The 20533-nt window shown below is 38.8% G+C and overlaps 1 protein-coding gene across 9 annotated transcripts in view; it reads left to right on the top strand.

Annotated features, from left to right (window-relative positions):
- Nucleotides 1-20533, top strand: part of frmd4a (FERM domain containing 4A) — a 157746-nt gene that overhangs the window by 132222 nt on the left and 4991 nt on the right. For 7 of the 9 annotated variants that reach the window (XM_039650517.2, XM_039650518.2, XM_089135498.1 and 4 more), the window contains exons 9-21: nucleotides 222-287; nucleotides 757-814; nucleotides 1055-1141; nucleotides 7804-7880; nucleotides 9860-10001; nucleotides 10644-10785; nucleotides 15468-15601; nucleotides 15956-16078; nucleotides 16698-16929; nucleotides 17190-17246; nucleotides 17674-17911; nucleotides 18003-18158; nucleotides 18702-19534. In XM_039650517.2, the coding sequence (XP_039506451.2) occupies nucleotides 222-287; nucleotides 757-814; nucleotides 1055-1141; nucleotides 7804-7880; nucleotides 9860-10001; nucleotides 10644-10785; nucleotides 15468-15601; nucleotides 15956-16078; nucleotides 16698-16929; nucleotides 17190-17246; nucleotides 17674-17911; nucleotides 18003-18158; nucleotides 18702-19534 (2345 nt within the window). The remainder of the gene's footprint in view (nucleotides 1-221; nucleotides 288-756; nucleotides 815-1054; nucleotides 1142-7803; nucleotides 7881-9859; nucleotides 10002-10643; nucleotides 10786-15467; nucleotides 15602-15955; nucleotides 16079-16697; nucleotides 16930-17189; nucleotides 17247-17673; nucleotides 17912-18002; nucleotides 18159-18701; nucleotides 19535-20533) is intronic. The other 2 variants (XM_039650514.2, XM_039650512.2) reach the window with 1 other exon arrangement.

Genomic DNA, 20533 nt, shown 5'->3' with positions numbered 1-20533 from the left:
CACTCACACGTTCATAATGAGCAGGCCGGTCTACTTCCTGTTCTAAGAATGAACTTGTCTCGTTCATGGTGTTGTGTTTCATTGGCTGTGTCTCTGTACATCTGTAAGCTCTCACTCTTGTCCGTTTCGTGTTCCTGTGGAATTAAAATAGGCTGACAGCCACATTCTCATGAACATTGTCATCTGTTGCCTCTAATGTGTGTGTGTTGTGTGTGTTGCAGTGAGGACCGGGTCATTGAGCACTATAAGAAGCTAAGCGGACAGTCCAGAGGCCAGGCTATCGTCAAGTAAGACAGCGAGAAAGAGTGTTATGTCTAAAATTTTCCACTAAGTTTGACAACCAGAAAGTGTCCAAATGCTTTTCATCTTAAAGGGATAGTTCACCTAAAAAACTGTCATTCCAAAAATGACTTTCTTACTTCTGCAGAACACAAAAGAAGATACAGCAGTTTTGCCGTTATTATTAAAGTCAATGGTGACACAAACCTCAAATATCAACATTTTTGGTAACAGAGAGAGCAAGAGTGAGATTTAATGTTTTGGAGTCCATTGACTGTCATTATGGAAACATGGCTTGTTTTGTGTTCTTTTGATTCAGTATCTAATGCAATGTCATTCATGCATTTAAGCGTGTCTGAAGTTTCCAAATCTTTTTTCTACTTCCGAGATCCACTCCCACGTGCTTTCTGTTAATTGTTTGCATATGGAACATACATAACATATTGTCAATGATTTCTTCTTTCTTCTCTCCCACAGTTATATGAGTGTAGTGGAGTCATTGCCCACATATGGAGTGCATTATTACGCTGTTAAGGTGGGTCAGTCTGCTCTGAGAGGAAATTTATAAGCACAGCCATCAGTCCGTACACACACACACACACACGTATGTTCTCACAACCCGCCGTATCGGCATTTTAGTGAAGTGTTAAATGATGCTTAAGACTCTGTGTGTTTAAGATAATCATGCTGTCATCAACCATGAGCTGACACTACTCATCTTATCGTCGTGTGTGTATTAATGCTCTCTTTTTCTCTCTCTTGCTCTCTCTCTCAGGATAAGCAAGGCATCCCATGGTGGCTGGGTTTGAGTTATAAAGGCATTTTTCAATATGACTACCAGGACAAAGTCAAACCAAGAAAGGTAAGACTGTCTTTCCTCTGTGGACTTGCAACAGTTTGACTTTTGTTTGTCCTTTCTTCACATCTCTTCAACTACTAATTCGATGGTAATTAGTAGTTCTTGGCTTTGGCCTACACCATTTGTCCTAGATACCTGAACAATACCTTAACTTGTTGAGGAGAGGTGTTTCTACACAATCAGACTTGTGGTTGTCACTTGTTTGGGGATTTCTTTGACTTAGGCAACCACCCAAAACCAGTCACTTCCCTAAAGCTCTTATGAAGCTTTGTTTCTTCATGAGGAATAGAAAAAAATCGTACTTCTTCTTTAAAACTCTCTGCTTTGCAGAAAATCTAGTGTATGTAAGCATTTTTCCTGTCGCTGTGTTTTGACACTTAGTGTGAGCTTCCTCAAGTGTGTGTTTGTGAATATGTGTTCATCACTTGGTCACCTTTGCTTAACCTCATGACATCATCCATTAGAAGTCTGACCGTCGGGTGTGGTGACCTCAGAGAGGTCATGGCCTCTGGCAGTCTGACCCCATATAGCGTTTTTTTTTTTTTTGTGTGTGTGTGTAACTTTAGACAGAGATTCTCAAACTTCCAGACAGACAATCAGTGACACCCAGTAACTGAAATGCTACAAATCTTGTCTCAGTCAAAAGAATCTCTTGCTGTCAGAATGACTTTACTTCAGGTGTGCGCCCCGCTAGCTTTGGTTTTCCATTCTCACAGCACACACCCCGTGTTTAAATTCTCTCCAAAGGACAGGCAAAAACTTCAGCCTGTGGTGAGGAACAGAGAAACCTTTCCACAAACCGCAAGCTAAAAATAGCTTTCAAAGCAGAAAGTCCAGCCAAGCGAAAAGCCAAACTCATGCCTATTTACAGAGAAGGATCTGTTACAGAAAGCGAGTTAAAATGAAACGACGCAGCAGAGGTCAGCTCAGAATGGAAGGAAGAGAAACCAGCGAGAAGAACAAACGCATCTGCAAAAAACGCCACAGATGCAAGATAAACAAAATTATAATTCCACTGACAAATCCACCTAAAACTGGATGTCAATTTAAAGCGATAGTTCAATCAAAAATGAAAATCACCATTTACTCACCCTCATGTTGTTCCAACCCTGTGATAATTATTTTCTTAGAATGCAAAATTATGTATTTTAAAGCATATGTCTACTGTTTGTATGCATACAATGCAAGATTGGACCCCATTGACTTTCATTGTATGGACAAAAAAAAAAAAAAATTGCAAAATATCTTCTTTTATTTTCCACAGAATAACGAAAGTCCTCATGTTTGTGATGACATGAGGGTGAGTGAATAATGACAAAATGATCTACTTCTTTAATTACGGTGGACAATCAGACGTCCAGTCCTGCATGAAATGCCAGTCTGCTACTTTCCGTTGATCTGATCTGTGTTTCAGATGGGTCATTGCCACTGATGCTCTCATTTCACAGCTTGTCTCCATCACACATGCACGTTTTTGTGTTTTGATGATAAGCTTTCATGCGCTAATAGTTAGTGGCTGTTCTCCATCTGTGGGCAGTGTGTGGGACTGTGAGATATCCAGTTAAAAATCCCACACAGTAAAAGTTGCAGACTTAGTGAGTGAGTGGTTGGGTTTATTTAATGATTTTCAAACTAATTTATACCCTCTCCTAATGAGAGCATCTGTGCCAAAGTGTGTGTGTGTAACGTTTTACAGAGGCGTGACCAGTATATTTGTGGTTTCGTCATGAATTGTGGTGCGTGTGATTCTCAAGAGCTATTGTCCTCTACCTAAACCCCCTCCAGCAGCCTCCCTGACTCCAAAACCCGCAACAGGAAACCTAGCAGCAGACACCCGCAGGATTACTGTCGCCCTGACAACACAAAACATGCTGGAAACATTAGTGCGTCTGACGAATCCGGGACCACTCCCCAAAAACTGGCATGCGTGTTGCTGTTTCTGATTCGTTTGGATCAGCTCATTAGCTCCAGTTACTAAAAGATTTGTGCCTTATAAAATGTAAGGGCAGCAGAGCAAATATGAAAAACGTACTGTTGCCTTTCTAGCCAGATGTGATGCTCTAGCTATGAATCATGAGATTGCAACCCCTGAGTCAATGGTGATTGTTTTCATCCTGTCTGCTGCTGCTGACCTTTGACCTTTCCAATGCCCTGTCTTTTCTCATAAGCGCTCATTATAGCTCTGGCTAAGTAAATACCATGCCCCACACACAGTCTTCCTGTACTCTGTATGTGTGTCTTTGTGTGAGAGAGAGAGGGGTTGGGGGTTTATTGTATTATTCTATGTACAGACAGACTGCAGGGTGGGCGTTGTGCGTTATATTAAAAGGAACTGCAGTGAATGTGAGTCATAGTGATGATGACACACCTATGACATTTACTAAACTCCCTTATGTTGGAACATTCTTTTTAAGCAGGTTTTGGCCAGCGAAGTTGTTAGCTATTGTAAAACCTAGTTGGCTGCTTATATAGGCAAGATTTTAAGGCATCATTGTCTCAATGAAAAATTTTTTTCAAATAGTAGACAACAAAATTAGGCTCATTTTGGCCGAAATCTTAGGCTGGCGTTCGTTGCATGTATTACTGACCATGCATTGCAGTATTTATTTACATCCAAAATGGTTGGAATTGGTGAGACAGTGAGAAGGTTGGATAAACTCTAGTGTTCAAAAGTTTGGGGTAGGTCTTTTTAAAAAAAAAAAAAACTATAGTAACATTGTGAAATATTACTACTATAATAATTATATTAATTAAAATATCTGTTTCTACTTAAATATATTTTAAAATGTAATTTGTGACCCTTGTGTCTATATTTTTTAGATTTATCACAATAAATAAGCTTTCCATTGATGTATGGTTTGTTAGGATAGGCCAATATTTGGGCGAGATGGGAATATGAGGGTGCAAAAATGTCAAAACATTGAGGAAATTGTCATGAAAGTTCATTTATTTTTGTGATTGTGCTGCATTTACTCACAAAACAAATGTTTTATATATTTATGGTAGGAAATTTCCAAAATATCTTCATGGAAAATGATCTTTACTTAATATCCTAATGATTTTTCTAAATGCTATTGTCATACATATACCCGTGCTCATTAATGTTAAAAACCAGTTGTGCTGCTTAAAGTTTTTGTGGAAACAGTGATCATTTTTAAGGAATAGAAAGTCCAAAAGATTATAGATTATACATGTTTACTTCCACTTTTGCTTAATTTAATCATTAAATAATTTTCTGAATAAAAGTATTGATTTTTTTTTTAACTCTTTCCCCAAAAATTCTGAACAGTAGTGTAAATCTATTTTATTCATTTATAAATGTATTGATGAAAATGGTACCATCTTATTGAGAATTGACTTTTTCACTCAACATTTGTGTACGAGTTGCGTTTGCTGTTTGTAAGTTTTTAGTTTAGCTGCATGCTAACATCAAACTTTATTGGAATCAACTATATCTATGTCTTTAGAACAGATAGAGGCATTGCCAATCTCTGGACCCCATCACCATGGCTGTGAACCTTTTGAAGTCCAGGACAAGGCTTAACCCTGTTACCAGAGATCTAAATTACCAAACAACACAAGGCCTAGAACACAGTTCAGCTGTCAGTGAAATATGTGCTGGAACAAACCAGGATTCAGCTCATAAGGGCATCGCTGGCCACTTGTGGCCCTTTGAAATGTCTTTTCTCTTTTACAGCCTCTCGTGACTGCATGCTTCAAAATCACGCAGACTTACAGTTGAGATTGTCTCATTCCAGAACAAAAGCTGAAGTCCCCAGTTCCACCTCACTGTGCCCAAAATACTCTGGTGTGGTTAATGCCCCATGCCTCATTGGCTCTTATAACTGCAGAAAGCTACAGAGTGTTTAGATGTCATGGAACATTGTAGCCTCACTCACTCTCTTTTTCCCCTTTTCACTCTCTTAAGGAGAGAGAGAGATTATTATCTTCATAATGAAAGTTGTTTTGAAAGTGTTGCCGGTCACGTTTGTTCTTGGTCCCATGGGACCATCAAAGCATCTCATAAACACCAAGAAACGTTCACTTTAACACCATCAACATCTCTCTGCTGTTCAGTGACACTGTCTCTGTGATATATTGGCTTGGAAATTGTAAGGAATTTAACTCTTCTGGTTTCAATTTCACTCAACGGTTCCCTGAAATTGTTCCTCTGTTTTATCTTAATTAGTTCTTTTTATAAGCTCAGCACTTTGTGCTTTATAATGTGCTTTAAAAATTTGCTTTATAAACAAGTTTGAATTGAATTTATAATTTTAGTACTTTTGAGGAACAATAAACTAAACAAAAACAAAACTCTTTGGTAACACATTTTAAAGTGCCATTTATATTATTAAATTACCATAAAACTTGTGTATTAGTATTAGCTTAGTATTATTTACATACTTTTATAGTGTTGTTTATTAATATTTTGAACCAGCCTTGATTTTATATTTGGTTTTCATAATTAATTTTTTTTTATTATTTTGATTTTGTGTAAATATTTCTATTTAGCTTTAATTTGTTTTATAAATTAAATTAATAATTTAATTAATTTTTTTTTTTTATTTAATTATTTCAACTTATTTCAGTAATTTGCCAAGGCAACATTTCTAATTTTTAAGTTTTTCATCTAAAATTTATATTTTATTTAATTTCAACTTAATTTAAATTAGTGTTTTTAGTTTTAAATAATGATTACAACACCAATGTGTCACTAAACCAATTCAAACCAATAACAATTTTGACACTCTTCACAGATTTTTTACAAGAACTCCCGAGTCATTTGTTCTCAAATTATTGTTCACAGATCTGTATTCTTGTGATTCTTTTTGTATTATTTTGCAATAACTAGACATTTTCATTTCATTAATTTATATTGCAATTGATTAGGGGTGGGAAATATACTGCTAGACATGATTAACCAGTAGAAATTTGTCAACCGGTATAGAATTTGGACTATCGTCTATATCGCGGTTACGCACACGTGTTGTTTCTGTGCTGCGTTATCACTAAAGCTTATTGTATGCTTGCATTTTTAAGCATTGTGGCTCAATACTGATGCTCAATAAGCAGCAAAAGAGAACTCATTTCGCTATATGAGTGCACTGTTTGAGAGACACATTAATAAAGCCACTGCTTATGTGAGTGACGTGTGTGTACTGAAATTAGTTATTTTTGCCCCTAATTGTGCTTAAATGGTTAAATGCACATATCAAAATAGCATATTTGCATATATCCTCGAAAACAGTAATTTATGTCTTAAGTGAACGTAAACAGTTGAGAAGGAAACACTTTTGTAAATTAAATCCATGCATTCGGTCTTAAAGAGACAGTAGCCTAATATACCTGCTGTCTTCTGTGTCATTGTTTCAATCTCATCAAACAACAAAAGAGAGAAAATCTCACTTTTGTAACTAATAATTTACACAGTCAAGAAGACTATGCAGTGTTTTGATTACTTTATACTATTTATTTGGTATTTCTAGTGCTTGAAGTTTTTTATGTAGGTCTATTTCATTTGTTCAAATGAAGGACAACTATTTTAATGCAGTATTTTATCTGCATCGATGGAACAATGCAGACATTAAAAAAACATTAATGGAACCGACCATTGTGAAAATCATTTGGTTTTGAATAAGAAGCAGTTCTTAATTCCCAATCCTAGTGATATACTGTATGTGGAAATAGTTTTGTGTGTGTGTGTGTGTTTAACTAACTGTTCCTTCCCTCCCCTCTTCCTTCATCTGTCCATTGTTTTCCCAGGCTCTAAACATTCTTGAGCTCTTTAAGCCAACCCCCCCTCCCTTTCCTTCTCCACTCTATTCCATCCTTTCTTCATTTTTCATCATTTTTTCCTTTATTTTTCTTCTTTTTTCCCTTATATCAAGGTCTTTGCAAGGGGATGCTCTTAATAATTATATTAACAGCAATTATGGATAGTTTGTATAGCCTAGCTTGGAAGGAGTGTATAGTGCTTTCTCTCTCCTGTTATTAAATGAAAGCAATAGATTCAGTGTGCGCATATTCATACCACTTTCTCCGCCATTCTCTTTCATTTGCGTTTTCTTTGTGTCTGTGCAGCTGATGGCTCCAGGAGTCCAGTTTGTGTATGTCAGACTCGCATGTGTGTGCGTGATGGTGTGTAATGAGAACCAGAACCTGGTTTCTTGAGTGAATGAGGGGAAAAGAGGTGGAGGAGTTTAACAAAGCCGTAGCGCTGCATTTTCAGGGGTTACTACAGCACACACTCATAACACATCGCTCTGAACTCTCCATAAACCCCGCCCACACAGGAAGTGTGTGTCCCAGAGGGAGGAGAGGCTTGGACGGGGTTTGACTCCTCCCACTCTTGCTTGCTTTCTCTCTCCATCTCTCTTAAGCCAAACAGTCTCTCTCATTTTACACTTATACAGAGGAGGGCTCATTGTTCTCCAGTATTTAAGGAGCATTTTACTCACACACACTTTCACCATAAGCACACTTTCAGGTGAATGAAAAAGTTAAATATCTTGGCTTGGACTTGCATTGTGGATTGTCTTTTACTGGCTGTTCCCGTAGTTTTCTGATCTGGAAGGAGTTGCAGTCTGAAGACGTTGGAGCACCATCCGTGGAATGTTTGATTGAAGTTTTGGGAATGTTGTTAAAGCGTTCTCTCATCTCTGCAGGTGTTCCAATGGAGACAATTGGAGAATCTCTACTTCAGGGAGAAGAAGTTCTCAGTGGAAGTTCATGACCCAAGAAGGTAAATCTACATTACAGCCTACACATGCTCGCTCACACACACAGGTCATGGACTATATATATTGGCTTACAAACAACTGACAGGACATGCTGTGAGGACCACTTTCAATCCAACCCAGCATGAATTTTAAAGACAGGTTTGTTTAGATGTCATGAAACGTTTGAAAGATCTCAGCGGTTTGTGGGTCCTGTTGGTATGGTTTTGTCCTTTGTTTTCTAGTGTGGGAATAATTGGAATTACTTAGAAGTAAAGTGGCATGATGTACTGAACTTTAAACATAGCATATTCTACAGCATCAAGAATAAAATAGGGTTGATTATGAAGTCTGATTTCTATGGAGGAACATCTTATAAAGCATTTACATGTCAGTTATACAAGTTTTGTTTTGTTTTGTCGGACTTTGACAGGAAACCCCATTTCTCTGTCCTCATCTTCCTTAAGAGAAACATTGTGAGGTAAATGTTCATAGTTACAGCTGATTGGCCTCCATCCACAAGCGTCCACTGAGCTAAGCTATTTGTTATTGGACTGAAATCTCTTACTTCCTGTGTCCTGTGGAGAAGAGCATAGAAATACAACTGGAACAAAAACATACCCTACTCTTTCTTTCTGACTCTCCATCTGTAGAGATTGAGATGCGGTTTGAGTTAATTTCCGATTCTCTGCTCTTCTCTCTCGTCCTGTCACAACTGGGGATGTTTCGGATGTTCCGTTTTTTCTGAATCTCTCTCCATCGATATTAAGAGGTGTTTACGTTTTAATCAGGCCCTTATGACATCATCAGTGCGTGCTGAGGGCTGGTTAGTCTTTTAGGAGAGCAGACGCTGCCAAAAGCAGCAGCACACGCGGCCTCAGATGCTGACAGATAAACCGCCTCATTCACGCTGTTCAAACAACAACCCCGACAGCCCAGAAACGAGGAGAACACGGAGGGAGTTCACAGAAATGCTGGAGGCTGGGGAAATAAGACATGAAAGAGAGGAAAATAGTTTAGGAAGATGAAACAATCTGTTTATTTTGCAGCATGAGGGTCTATAGTGTATTTTATTTCAAGTTAGGTTCACTGTCATTCAGTTAGAGTCATTGCAACACACACACATGCGCTAATCGTTTTGATAAGAGTCAGAACACGAGGGTCTGCTGTTTATCTTCGTTCCAGTGGAGAGGCCTGGAGGTTTTTATAAAGCCCATCACAGGACACACACGTGCGCTGGGTTTGACCACAGTGTGTGTATACTATGTGGGCTACAATGTGTGTGGTATGTTAAGCTGATACATTGCAGGGCTGTCAGGAGTATGTGCGAACACCAGTTCACATTTAATATCTCCCACATAAATATAATTTATACTGGTTGCTAATAATATGGCAGAGAATATAATTTAAATGAATTTTCGTGTTTTTATGCGTCTCTTTAGTATTGACACTATCATTCAAAAGTTTGTTTTGTTTTCTTAAAAAAAAGAAATTAATATAAATGAATATAAAACGTTTATTCAGAACATTCTTAAGATAATCCTAAAAAAGGGCATCATGGTTTCCACTAAAATATTAGGCTGGGCAATTGTTTTCATATGTTTTCAACATATTCTTGAGCAGCAAATCAGCATATTAGAAGGATCATGTGACACTGAAGACTGAAAATTCAGCTTTACCATCACAGGAATAAAAATCTAAAACATGTTTATATCAAATAAGCTTTGTCTTAGCATTAGCTTAATTAGCCAGCAACAAGATGCTCATGCTTTTTTGCCTGTTTTTATTTTGGCTTTGAAATGTAGTTCTTCTAATTTAGAGGTAGTAACCTTTTTATGACAGTGTATTTATTGAAAAGACAAACACAAATATGCTGTGCATCTGTTAATACATAACAGTGTTTTAAATGTGTTTGGACAATAATAAACATTTTTACATCCGTTTTTGCTCTGACAATGTCATAAAATTCAGTGAATATAAAGTCGGTTTGTGTTTACTCCAACTGCAGGGCGTCGGTAACGCGGAGGACATTTGGTCACAGTGGCATCGCCGTGCACACCTGGTACGCCTGTCCCACCCTCATTAAATCCATCTGGGCCATGGCCATCAGCCAACACCAGTTCTACCTGGACCGCAAACAGAGCAAAGTAAGTGTGTTTATGTTTTAGAATCTGTGTGTGTGTGTTTGTGTTAACCTTTTAGACTATCGGACCATTTTTAGACCATTGGTTTTAGAGTTTTAGACCATCGGTGTGAGGACAAAGAGACATTTTGTCTGGTCCTCACTTTATGAGACCCATTTAAAGGCCTGTTTGAGGGTCAAGACTTGGTTTTAGGAATATGGTTATATTTAAGTTAGGTTGGGTTTAGGGTAAGGGTCCGGGTTAGGCACTAGTTGTACTAGTTGGTTTACAAGGGTTAGGAGCAAAAGATTCCAATGTGTCAATGAATAGATACACAAAGATAGATGTACGTGTATGTGTATGTGTTTGTGTGTGTGTGTATAAACTTTTCTTACTACAACAACCTTCCTGTGTGTTTCTGTGGTCTACCTCTAACCATTTCACCGTCTAGACTACCATCTCTCTGCAATCATCAGGGCTACATTAACTTTCTCTCTTTTACTCTCTCACACACACACACACACACACACACAACTATCTGTCTCTGATCTTGCTCATGGATTCTGTTACACTTTTAAAAGCTGCGGAATGTTCGTCTCCTGGAAAATTCTGACACACTCGTCACAGCTGGCAAGCACATTCACTCTCTCTGTCTCTGTCTCTCAGAGTAAGATCCATGCAGCGCGCAGTCTGAACGAGATAGCCATAGACCTGACAGAAACAGGAACCCTCAAGACCTCCAAACTGGCCAACATGGGCAGCAAAGGCAAAATCATCAGCGGGAGCAGCGGAAGCCTGCTGTCCTCAGGTCAGAACGCATACATGCTCGCAAGCCACCTTTACTTATGTATCGCTTTATACTTTACAGATTTTTTCAAAACAGAATCAATTATGCAAACAGAATTCATTTCAGCTGTAAAGCAGCTCTAGTGCTTATAGTATAAAGACAATAGTGTCATTATTCATCTGAAGAACTAGTGTGTTCAGTTCAGTTCAATAACTGTAAAGTTCATCAATAGCCTCTATGCACGATCGCTTCCGGGTTTGTCTCAGCACGCCCAGTTACATCCGGTGCTGCGTCAGTCTATGGTCAGAAGCTGGTTTTGCGTTAGGTGGAGATAGTGTCAAATTACACTTGCTGTTTATAAAAGCGTCCTGCGGTTAACGTGAATGATGTTAACAACACTGTGAGGCAGTTAGCTGTCACACAAGAGTAAAAAAAGAGAAGTTATTTAAATTGTATATTTCGAGCTACATCAACAACTTTGAGGGTTAGTATTCTCTCATATCATACGAAATTCGACTAGCGAATCAGCGTTTCTAAAATCGTTGTCTCCGTTTCTGAAAGAATTTTATTAAAGTTTTGCCGCTATACACTTGGCATGCAGAACGCGCTTCCCGAAGTAAAGACGCTGACTGAGATTCTTTCGGACACACGTCAGCAGGGTTCGTGCATAGAGCCTATTATAAAAACTAATTCAATTCTGCAATAAGCAGCTCTACTTAAGACAATAGTGTCATTAGCTCAGCTTGAGTCAGTGCAGTGATTGAAATCAGTTCAATAGTGTCAATACTGCAAAATGTTTAAATTACGAAACAATTTTGATTCAGCTATGAATTAGCTCTGCATAAGGTTGCCATCATTCAGCTCAATTCAGTTATCCAATAGTGATTCAGATTATTGAATAGGGGCTTTCGCACCAGAGGATCCTTTTCATAGTTGCTCGAACTATTGGCAGAAGTACCCAGATTTTTGCGTGTTCGCACCGCAGGAACTAGGAACGGTTTTAGTTCTAGGAACTCCTTATGTAGGAACTAATTTAGCTCCTTCTTCAGAGTTGGGTCTAAACCAGCACAATAGGAACTACCAGAAACTTTAGTGTACGCGACTGGCCGAACGCACACGAAACGCCAGCATCCGCCATTTTTGAAAAAGCTGTGTAAACACAGATTATAGCCTATATATTTGCTCCAGAAACTAACTCTATGAACATGGAAAACAGTGATAGATGGGCCTCTTAAGCTTTATTATACAATACCTAATTATTTTAGATTAATTTTAATCCATTATTTGTTACATCATGTCTACAACATGTTATTGTTACACCCTGCCCAGTGCTGTCCTCTACACAACGTGTAATATAAACCCTATGAAGACAAATATAGTGAATGTATCTATGTTGGCTATGCTGTACATTATAAGAAAAAAAGGGTTAAATACAAATTATATTCTAAACCTTAAATCAACTAATTGCTTACTATTTTAAAGAAGAAATTAAAAATACTACATTAAAAATGATAATAAACAACCACGTATAAAGAACACACATTCACTCATATGAATATGGCTATATTACATTAATGGGAGAATCTCTAGTAAATTGCATGTTATTTTGTTTAGTTGTCTATTTGGAATCGTGGGAGAATTGCAATCTCTATTAACAAAACAACTTACGCTTAAAAACTTTTGTAGTGTGCACTTGGCTTCATATACTCCTATTATATGTGTGAATTCAGTGTTTATGAACTCATGCTCATGGTGATGATAATAATGATGTCATTTTGGGGCGTGGGTATGTGTGTAAATTTTACAAGGGGTGAGAGTGAGAACAGCTTGTCTTGATGCTGGTTTTGGACTCTTGCCGTGGTGTCAGATATCATGAATTAAATGAACTCATAGCAGGACTGGTGTCAGTCATATGATCTCCCCTTTCATGTGGGCTGTTTCTTCAACCTCTTAATCATTGACCACGCGTGATAGATTAGTGGAAGGTCAAAGAGAAAAGGAAAATCCAAAGACAAAAAAATGTAGGGTAGCACTTGATGTTATCCAATTGGAATTGTTTGGAGAATCCAAAAATGGGGTCATACTCCGTTATGTCAGTTCACAAAGAAAGTTTCTTCTTTGGAAAACCATACATGAATTGTGCGCAATAAGGCATTAAGTAAACAATATTATTTACATTCACTTTGAAAAGACTATTCAGTGGGACATAATGGATGGAAATATATCAACCACTGGTGTTATATTTTATTGTTGTTGGTATTATTTGTTTCTGCCCATGCAGTTTTGCTTATATGAGCAGAAAATCAAAAGTTGTTGTTTAATACTCCAGATTTCAGTGTCACATGATCCTTCAGAAATCATTCTAATTTGCTTTTTGTGGCAAATTCAAGCTGAATAATGTCGAAAACGTGCATGGTTATGAATGCACTACATTAAATGTGCATGTGTGTCATTGCTCTGTAAAGTCCTCAGATGTTACAGGAAGACCCCTTTTCTCCTGAAGAGTCTGAAAGGATAGAGAGATTTCACAGAGACTCTCCAAAACAATGTCCCTCTGTTGCAGTGACAGAAATATGCAGTGTTTCGTGTCATGCGGCGTGATGCCTTTCTTTGCAGTAGATTTGCTTCATAGGTTCACTACAGGAAAGTTCTCCCCCTCTGTAGTTCCCATGAACCCCACCCATAACTGATTTTGTCCTAATGTCTTTCTTTTTCACATCTTTGTGCTGGATATTTTCCAATGGGAAGCAAAAATGATTTATTTAGCTTCTCAGCAGTTCCAGACTTGGTGGAGTGGAAAAGCTCTTTGCAGCTAAATTCTCCTGTCTCTCTCACACACACAGGAACTTGGAGACAAGAATTCCCACTCTGCTTCACTAGTATGTTCATAGTGATTCTGGGAAAAACAGCTGTTTAAATGTGCCATTAGAAGTGCTCACCTAACAGCTGGTTTTGGAGCTTATAGTCCATTTGACATTAAAATGGATCATATTTACTTTATTTTATAGATGTCTCTGTGAATATTTTTTTTTACACCGAAATATACTACCGTTCAAAAGTTTGGGGCCTGTAAGATTTGTTTTATGTTTTTTTACAAGAAAGCTCTTATGCTCATCAAGGCTGTATTTATATGATCAAAAATATTGTCAATTATTATCACAATTTAAAATAATAAAATATTTCATAATGTACTTTATTCCCGGGGTGCAAAGGTGAATTTTCAGCATCATCACTCCAGTCTTCAGTGGCACATCCTTTAGAAATCATTCTAATATGCTGATTTTCTGATTCTTATTATTATTAATGTTGAAAACCGTTGAGCTGTTTAGTATTTTGTAAGTCAAGATTCTTTGATAAATAGAAGGTTTAGAAGAGCAGCATTTATTTAAAATAATAATCTTTTTTATTAGGGATGCACCGATATGAAAATGTTGGCCGATACCGATAATTCGTTATATTTGAAAGCCGATAACCGATATATCGGCCGATAAACTTAAATCCAAATTTTTATCTAATTTTGAGAGCCTACAAAAACAAAAGTCTCACAATTAAATCCATGCGCACAATTATAATGATGTTCTCATTATAGTGTTGTATAGCCGATATGACAGATTTGCGTTGCACATGTTGTCCCGAACCAGATTTTCATTTTTTGAAGAGATTTCAATCATATTTCAAGAAATTCAAAAACATAAACAGTTCTCAACAAGTGTCTCAGCTGAAGGGAATAATACATTATTTATCGGCTTTAATATATCGGCCAAATTTTCTTACCAGGCCGATAACGATAACATTAAAAATGAACATATATCGACCGATACCGATATGCTGGCCGATATATCGTGCATCCCTATTTTGTATTAGTATAACTGTTTGCCACTTTTGATCAATCTTGCTGAATAAAGCTATTAATTTCTTTAAAAAAAAAAATAGAATTATTACTTACCCCAACACTAGTGTATGTTACAAAATGTAACATTGCCAAATGCCATGCCATATTGTCTGATTTACAGTGATAGGACAAACTTATGGTTTCAGGGCTTTTGTGCAGCCTTGGGCTAAAGATACAGACACACACACACATAACAGGCTTGACTGGGCATTAGCGACACAGCCAGTGACCCCAGACACATTCTCTCTCTATTACTGCTGACCCTTTACTGATTTCCTGACGGCTACCTGCTCACACGCACACTTATTACCCCCTTCTAGACACACCAGATCATATTGCTCTGCAGAGATTCAGGAATCTGTCCCTGATGCTGTTTCCCACTGGGTAAACAAACACTGTTTTAATTTCTTTAGCATTGTCTGGTGATATTAAGTTATTGTTGTTATGTAATCCTTGCCAATCTTTCCAAAAATTGCATACACACAGCTTGTGTGATCATGCTCTGATGCACATGGAGTTTCTGCTAAACAATTAGGACCCTTTGTTCAGTTCTGTCCGGAAACACACACACGCACACATTCGTCCCGTTTCAGAGCGTCAAAAGAGGTGAAGTACACACCCTCTCAATAAGCGAGAAGGTCAGTCTGATTGTTTAAGCTGAAATCTGGAGCTGCTGATGCTTGTTTAGCCTTTAAATGTTTCTGATCTTTGATCTTTAGGTTACACGCACACTATACTGTATGTATTTGGTCAAATGTGGCTTATGTCAACCCTAGATTTGATCTAACCCTGTGTGTGTGTGCATTTGTAGGCTCTCAAGAGTCGGACAGCTCCCAGACCGCTAAGAAGGACATGTTGGCGGCTCTGAGGGCCAGACAGGAAGCACTGGAGGAGACGCTCAGACAGAGAATAGAGGAACTCAAGAGCATCTGCATCAGAGAAGCGGTAAGTACCGAAACAAACTTTCACTTCAGCATAACGGCTTTTTGAAATCCTAGGTTGACTTGCTGTCTACAATTTTTTTTTTTTTTTTTTTTTTTGTGAACAGCTGGCACAAAGAACAAAAACAATTCCACTCCATATTTTGGTGTGAAGAGTGTTTTCAAATCATGAAAAGGGCTTCAAATTTGCCGCTTAATTCTATTTACAATTTGAGTTATTAACTAATATAATTATTAACTTTCTCTGCTATGTTGCATTAACATTGAGCAGTGCATTCTGGGATTACATGAAGTGCTGCTGTAGATTTTCAACACAAACAGCTGGATTAAGAGTGTAACATTGTGTTATTTGTTTCAGGAGCTGACAGGAAAACTTCCAAAAGAGTACCCTCTGGACCCCGGCGAGGAGCCGCCCACCGTCAGACGCAAAATCGGCACGGCCTTCAAATTGGATGAGCAGAAGATCCTGCCCAAAGGAGAGGTCAGTGACATCCAACCTCATCACACCCTTTGACCACTGTCACAACCGTGGCTGAGTGGGCATCCTGTTTATAGTCTGATTTAGTTGGTACCGTTCAAACTTCTGACCCCCTGACCACAGCGAATGCTGCGAAATTTTATCATCATAAACTGCCCTTTAAGCCAAACTCAGACTCAGATGGTCATGTTTGTGTGCAGGGGTCTATAAATAGCTCCAGTCTGGCATGATCAGGGGAAGTGGTGATAGTGCAGTGTATGTGTTGAGTGTCAGCCAAAGGAGCAGGATTACAAAATCCAAAAAAAGAGCTTAGCTGTGTGAATGTGTGTGAAAGAAGCAAGCTGCAGTCATATAAGAGGTTACAATGTCATCTTCGCCTCAGCGTGTATGCGCCTTTTACATGACTGATGATTGTTGATTTTGGGTGATTAATCGAAGGCATTGATAAGAGGCCACAATATCTTAGCTCTCTCAATGTGTGTGTGAGAACTAGACAACTTGGAGCCCGTAGCTGTCTTGTTATTCTGACGGAGTGTGTGTTTGCAGTTTCACAAAGTGAAGAATTACATGTTTTTTTGATTAATATACTCATTTTGTGTGTGTTTACATCTGTGTTTTTTAGGAAGAGGAATTGGAACGTTTGGAAAGGGAATTTGCTATCCAGTCTCAGATAACAGAGGCGGCGCGGCGGTTAGCATCGGATCCTCATATCAGCAGCAAGAAGCTGAAGAAACAGAGGAAGACGTCGTATCTGAATGCTCTGAAGAAGCTGCAAGACATCGAGAACGGCATTAACGAGCACCGCGTTCGCTCCGGGAAGAAACCCACGCAACGGGCCTCTCTCATCATAGAGGGTGAGGAATTAAGTTTGTAAAGATGTTTTCACTGAGTTACTTGTGAGTTCTTTAAGTGTTTCCTCTGTTAAGTCTTCCATGCTGAGAGCAAGAGTAATCACCCCTCCCCATAGACCTATAAAACAGTGTGAACTTATGTGTTGGTGTGTGACCTCTGCTGTGAAATTCACTCATTTTCACACTCAGGTTGTAGCGATTTGTTTGACATTTTGATGTGTGGGAGTTTTCGCTTTGTAATTGTCTTTGTCTTTGTTTGGCAGAAGCAAATATCGGCTCAGAGGACAGCTCGTTGTCTGATGCACTGGTGCTGGATGATGGTGCGTTTTGTACACTTTTATACACGCATACCAATTTTAGGGTAGGGTTTGATTTTATCTATCTATAGTTTAAGATTGGGTGTTTTGTTTGGTATATCACAAAAGTTACAATAAACACAATAATTATTTTGCCAAGTAACATAGTTTACTGATGCAAAACATTTGCCTAATTAATATTCATTCATTTGGCTCATTAATATTTAGTGTAGAATTCAATTGATTTTTTTCTTCAACAATCAGATAATCCATGTCAAGCCATTTTGTAAACTATTTTCTATCTTAAGTAATTATTTTATTAAATTATTGTTATTATTTTTTTAATGAATTTAAATGTAACTTTCTTAATTTAGCAATTTTGTCCGCAAAAGAAACACAAATACACACGCCATCTTAACATTCAGTCAGTTCATCTCACTCTATTCTCCAGATGACTCCCAGGTGACAGGAACCCCCACGTTCTCTCCAGCTGCCTCCCCACACAAAGGTCTCCCTCCCAGACCTCCGTCCCATAGCCGGCCACCTCCCCCCCAGTCCCTGGACGGACTGAGACACCTGCACTACCAGCGCAGTGACTACGACAAGTCCCCGATCAAACCCCGCATGTGGAGCGAAAGCTCATTAGACGAACCCTACGAACGGGTGAAGAAACGATCCTCGCACTCCAGGTACGGACCAAACCGAAAATATGTGTTGTGCTCGGGATGAATAGTTTAGTGCATGTTTTAAATGAATGCATCGTGTTATCTCTTTGTGCAGTAGTCACAGGCGGTTCCCCAGCACAGGCAGCTGTGAGGCGGGAGGGAGCAACTCTCTCCAGAACAGCCCGGTCCGCTCCCTCCCTCACTGGAACAGTCAGTCCAGCATGCCCTCCACTCCTGACCTGAGGACACGGAGCTACGTCCACTCAGCCAGGTGCTGCCACACACCCTCCAATGTCCTCTACTGTCAACATGAGAACATTATCTAGTGTTTTATTTAACATACTATTTGCATAATTATATTTTTATGTGAAATAAAGTCATTCTTTTTATTTATAGCAATCGTTCATATTTTAAATTGAATAGAATTATATATGTATTAATTTAACATTAAAAAAAATATATAAAAAATCAACATAAATCCAATATCAACCCCATTTACCATTATAGTACTCGTTCATGCACGGTTCATTAGTGTGCATTATTCTGAGAAAAGTAATGTTAGTGTTTGTAATCTTTCTTTAAAATAATTTCTACATCAATTCCTATAATTTTTTCAACATCAACTCAATTCTAATTGATAAAATCCATTCCTTGTTGCATTTCTCCATAGAATATACTAATTGAATGTTGATGTTGATGTAAACAATTTGTAAAAAAAGAAATAAATAAATAATAAACACAAACACACACATATACAGTATATGTTAATATATCCAAACAGTCCACTAAAAGTCAATTTTCAATTCTTTCTCAGTTTAACTCAGCCCTTCCGTGGCCGGAGTTCCAGTTTGGAGTCTCAGGGGAAGCTGCTGTCCTTAGAGGCACACACAGAGGCAGGACTTAGCCCTGACCTCTTTCTGTCAGGACCCCAGAGGACAGGAAGCAATGGCTCTGTTGTCCCCGACGACTGCTCATCTTGCACCAGCCACTCCAGCTCAGAACATTATTACCCCTCGTCCACCTCTAACCCCAACTACTGTACGCTGGCCGAGGACTCGCCATCCAAAGCCCGTCAGCGGCAGCGGCAGCGCCACAAGTCCGCCGGACACCTGGGTGCGTCCAGTTCCGGCAGCATGCCCAATCTAGCGGCCCGTAACGGGAGCACCCACGGAGGAGTGTGCGGGAGCCACCAGGGTGTGTACCTCCACAGCCAGAGCCAGCCATCCTCGCAGTACCGTATCAAAGAGTACCCGCTGTACACAGAGGGCAGCAGCCCCAATGCCGTGGTGGTCCGCAGCCTGGAAAATGACCAGGAGGGGCACTACAGCGTCAAGGCACAGTTCAAAACCTCCAACTCGTACACAGCCGGGGGGCTTTATAAGGAGGGGTGGGGCTCCGGGGAGGACGGGGAAGCGGGTGGTGGCAGCGGGAGGTTGACGCCCTCCCGCTCGCAGATTGTGAGGACTCCGTCTCTGGGCAGGGAAGGAGGAGGAGGAGGGGGGCGGGCAGCGGTGTCAGAGGAGCTGAGGTGCTGGTACCAGCGCTCGTCTGGATCGATAAAGGAGCACAGCCGCGTCACACACACCAGCTCCAATGCTTCAGACGGCCGTGGAGGACGAATAGGGTCGCTAGTGAAGGGGTCACCAGGTGAGCAGGACAGATATGAACTATGCAAAAAGTATATGGATACCCGATAGACCTCAATCAGAGTAAACATCATTAATTAAACACAAACTTTAATTGCAATATGTATATATATATATATATATATATATACAGCTATCGTTCTTAGCAACACAGAATAAGAACATTTTCTTAGTGACAGTTATAACTGTCTATGCGATTTTCTTGTTCTATGCAAAAAAGAACTACATGCTATTTATGATGTCTGATAAGCAGAATTTGTCAAACATATTATATCGTGTTGAACAGTAGAGTAATCAATCAGTTTGAATCAGACTCATCTGACAGTACTTATTAAACTGAAAGTCTATTTGTTTGGTTATGTATAATTTCAGTTAAGCTGTTTCTGAGGTTTGTGACACGGAAATCAGTTTTGATTAACCATTGTATCGAACGGCTCTAGAATTTGACGTCTAGAAAAAGTTATTTGAATCCAAACTTTTTTATTTTCAATCGAGAAGCTCCTACTTATTTGTATTTATGTATTTATTTTTGATAGCCCTGGAAAATGAAAATGAGGCTGCGAGAGAAAAAAAAAACTCAACGCATGTTTTATGGTGTTTGCATTTATGTAAAGTATCTTTATTCATTGAATGATCAACACCCACACATGTCCCCAATGGTAAAAAAAAAAAAATGCACAGACTGTAATTCTTACCCTCACAACTGGAGTTGTGAACGAAAAAGAAAGAAAGAAAGAAAGAAAGAAAGAAAGAAAGAAAGAAAGAAAGAAAGAAAGAAAGAAAGAAAGAAAGAAAGAAAGAAAGAAAGAAAGAAAGAAAGAAAGAAAGAAAGAAAGAAAGAAAGAAAGAAAGAAAGACCTATTTGGTATCACTTTATTTTACAGTGTACTTGTATATGTGCTTACCATAGTAAAAACACTAAATTATGCATAATTGCATGCAACCACCCCTAAACCAAATCCTAATCCTACCCTAACCCTTTAGTAAGTACATGTAGTAG

This window comes from Pimephales promelas, chromosome 10, assembly GCF_988280905.1.
Source record: "Pimephales promelas chromosome 10, fPimPro1.hap1.1, whole genome shotgun sequence".
Lineage (NCBI taxonomy): Eukaryota > Metazoa > Chordata > Actinopteri > Cypriniformes > Leuciscidae > Pimephales > Pimephales promelas.
This window is presented reverse-complemented; position numbering and strand designations above follow the sequence as displayed.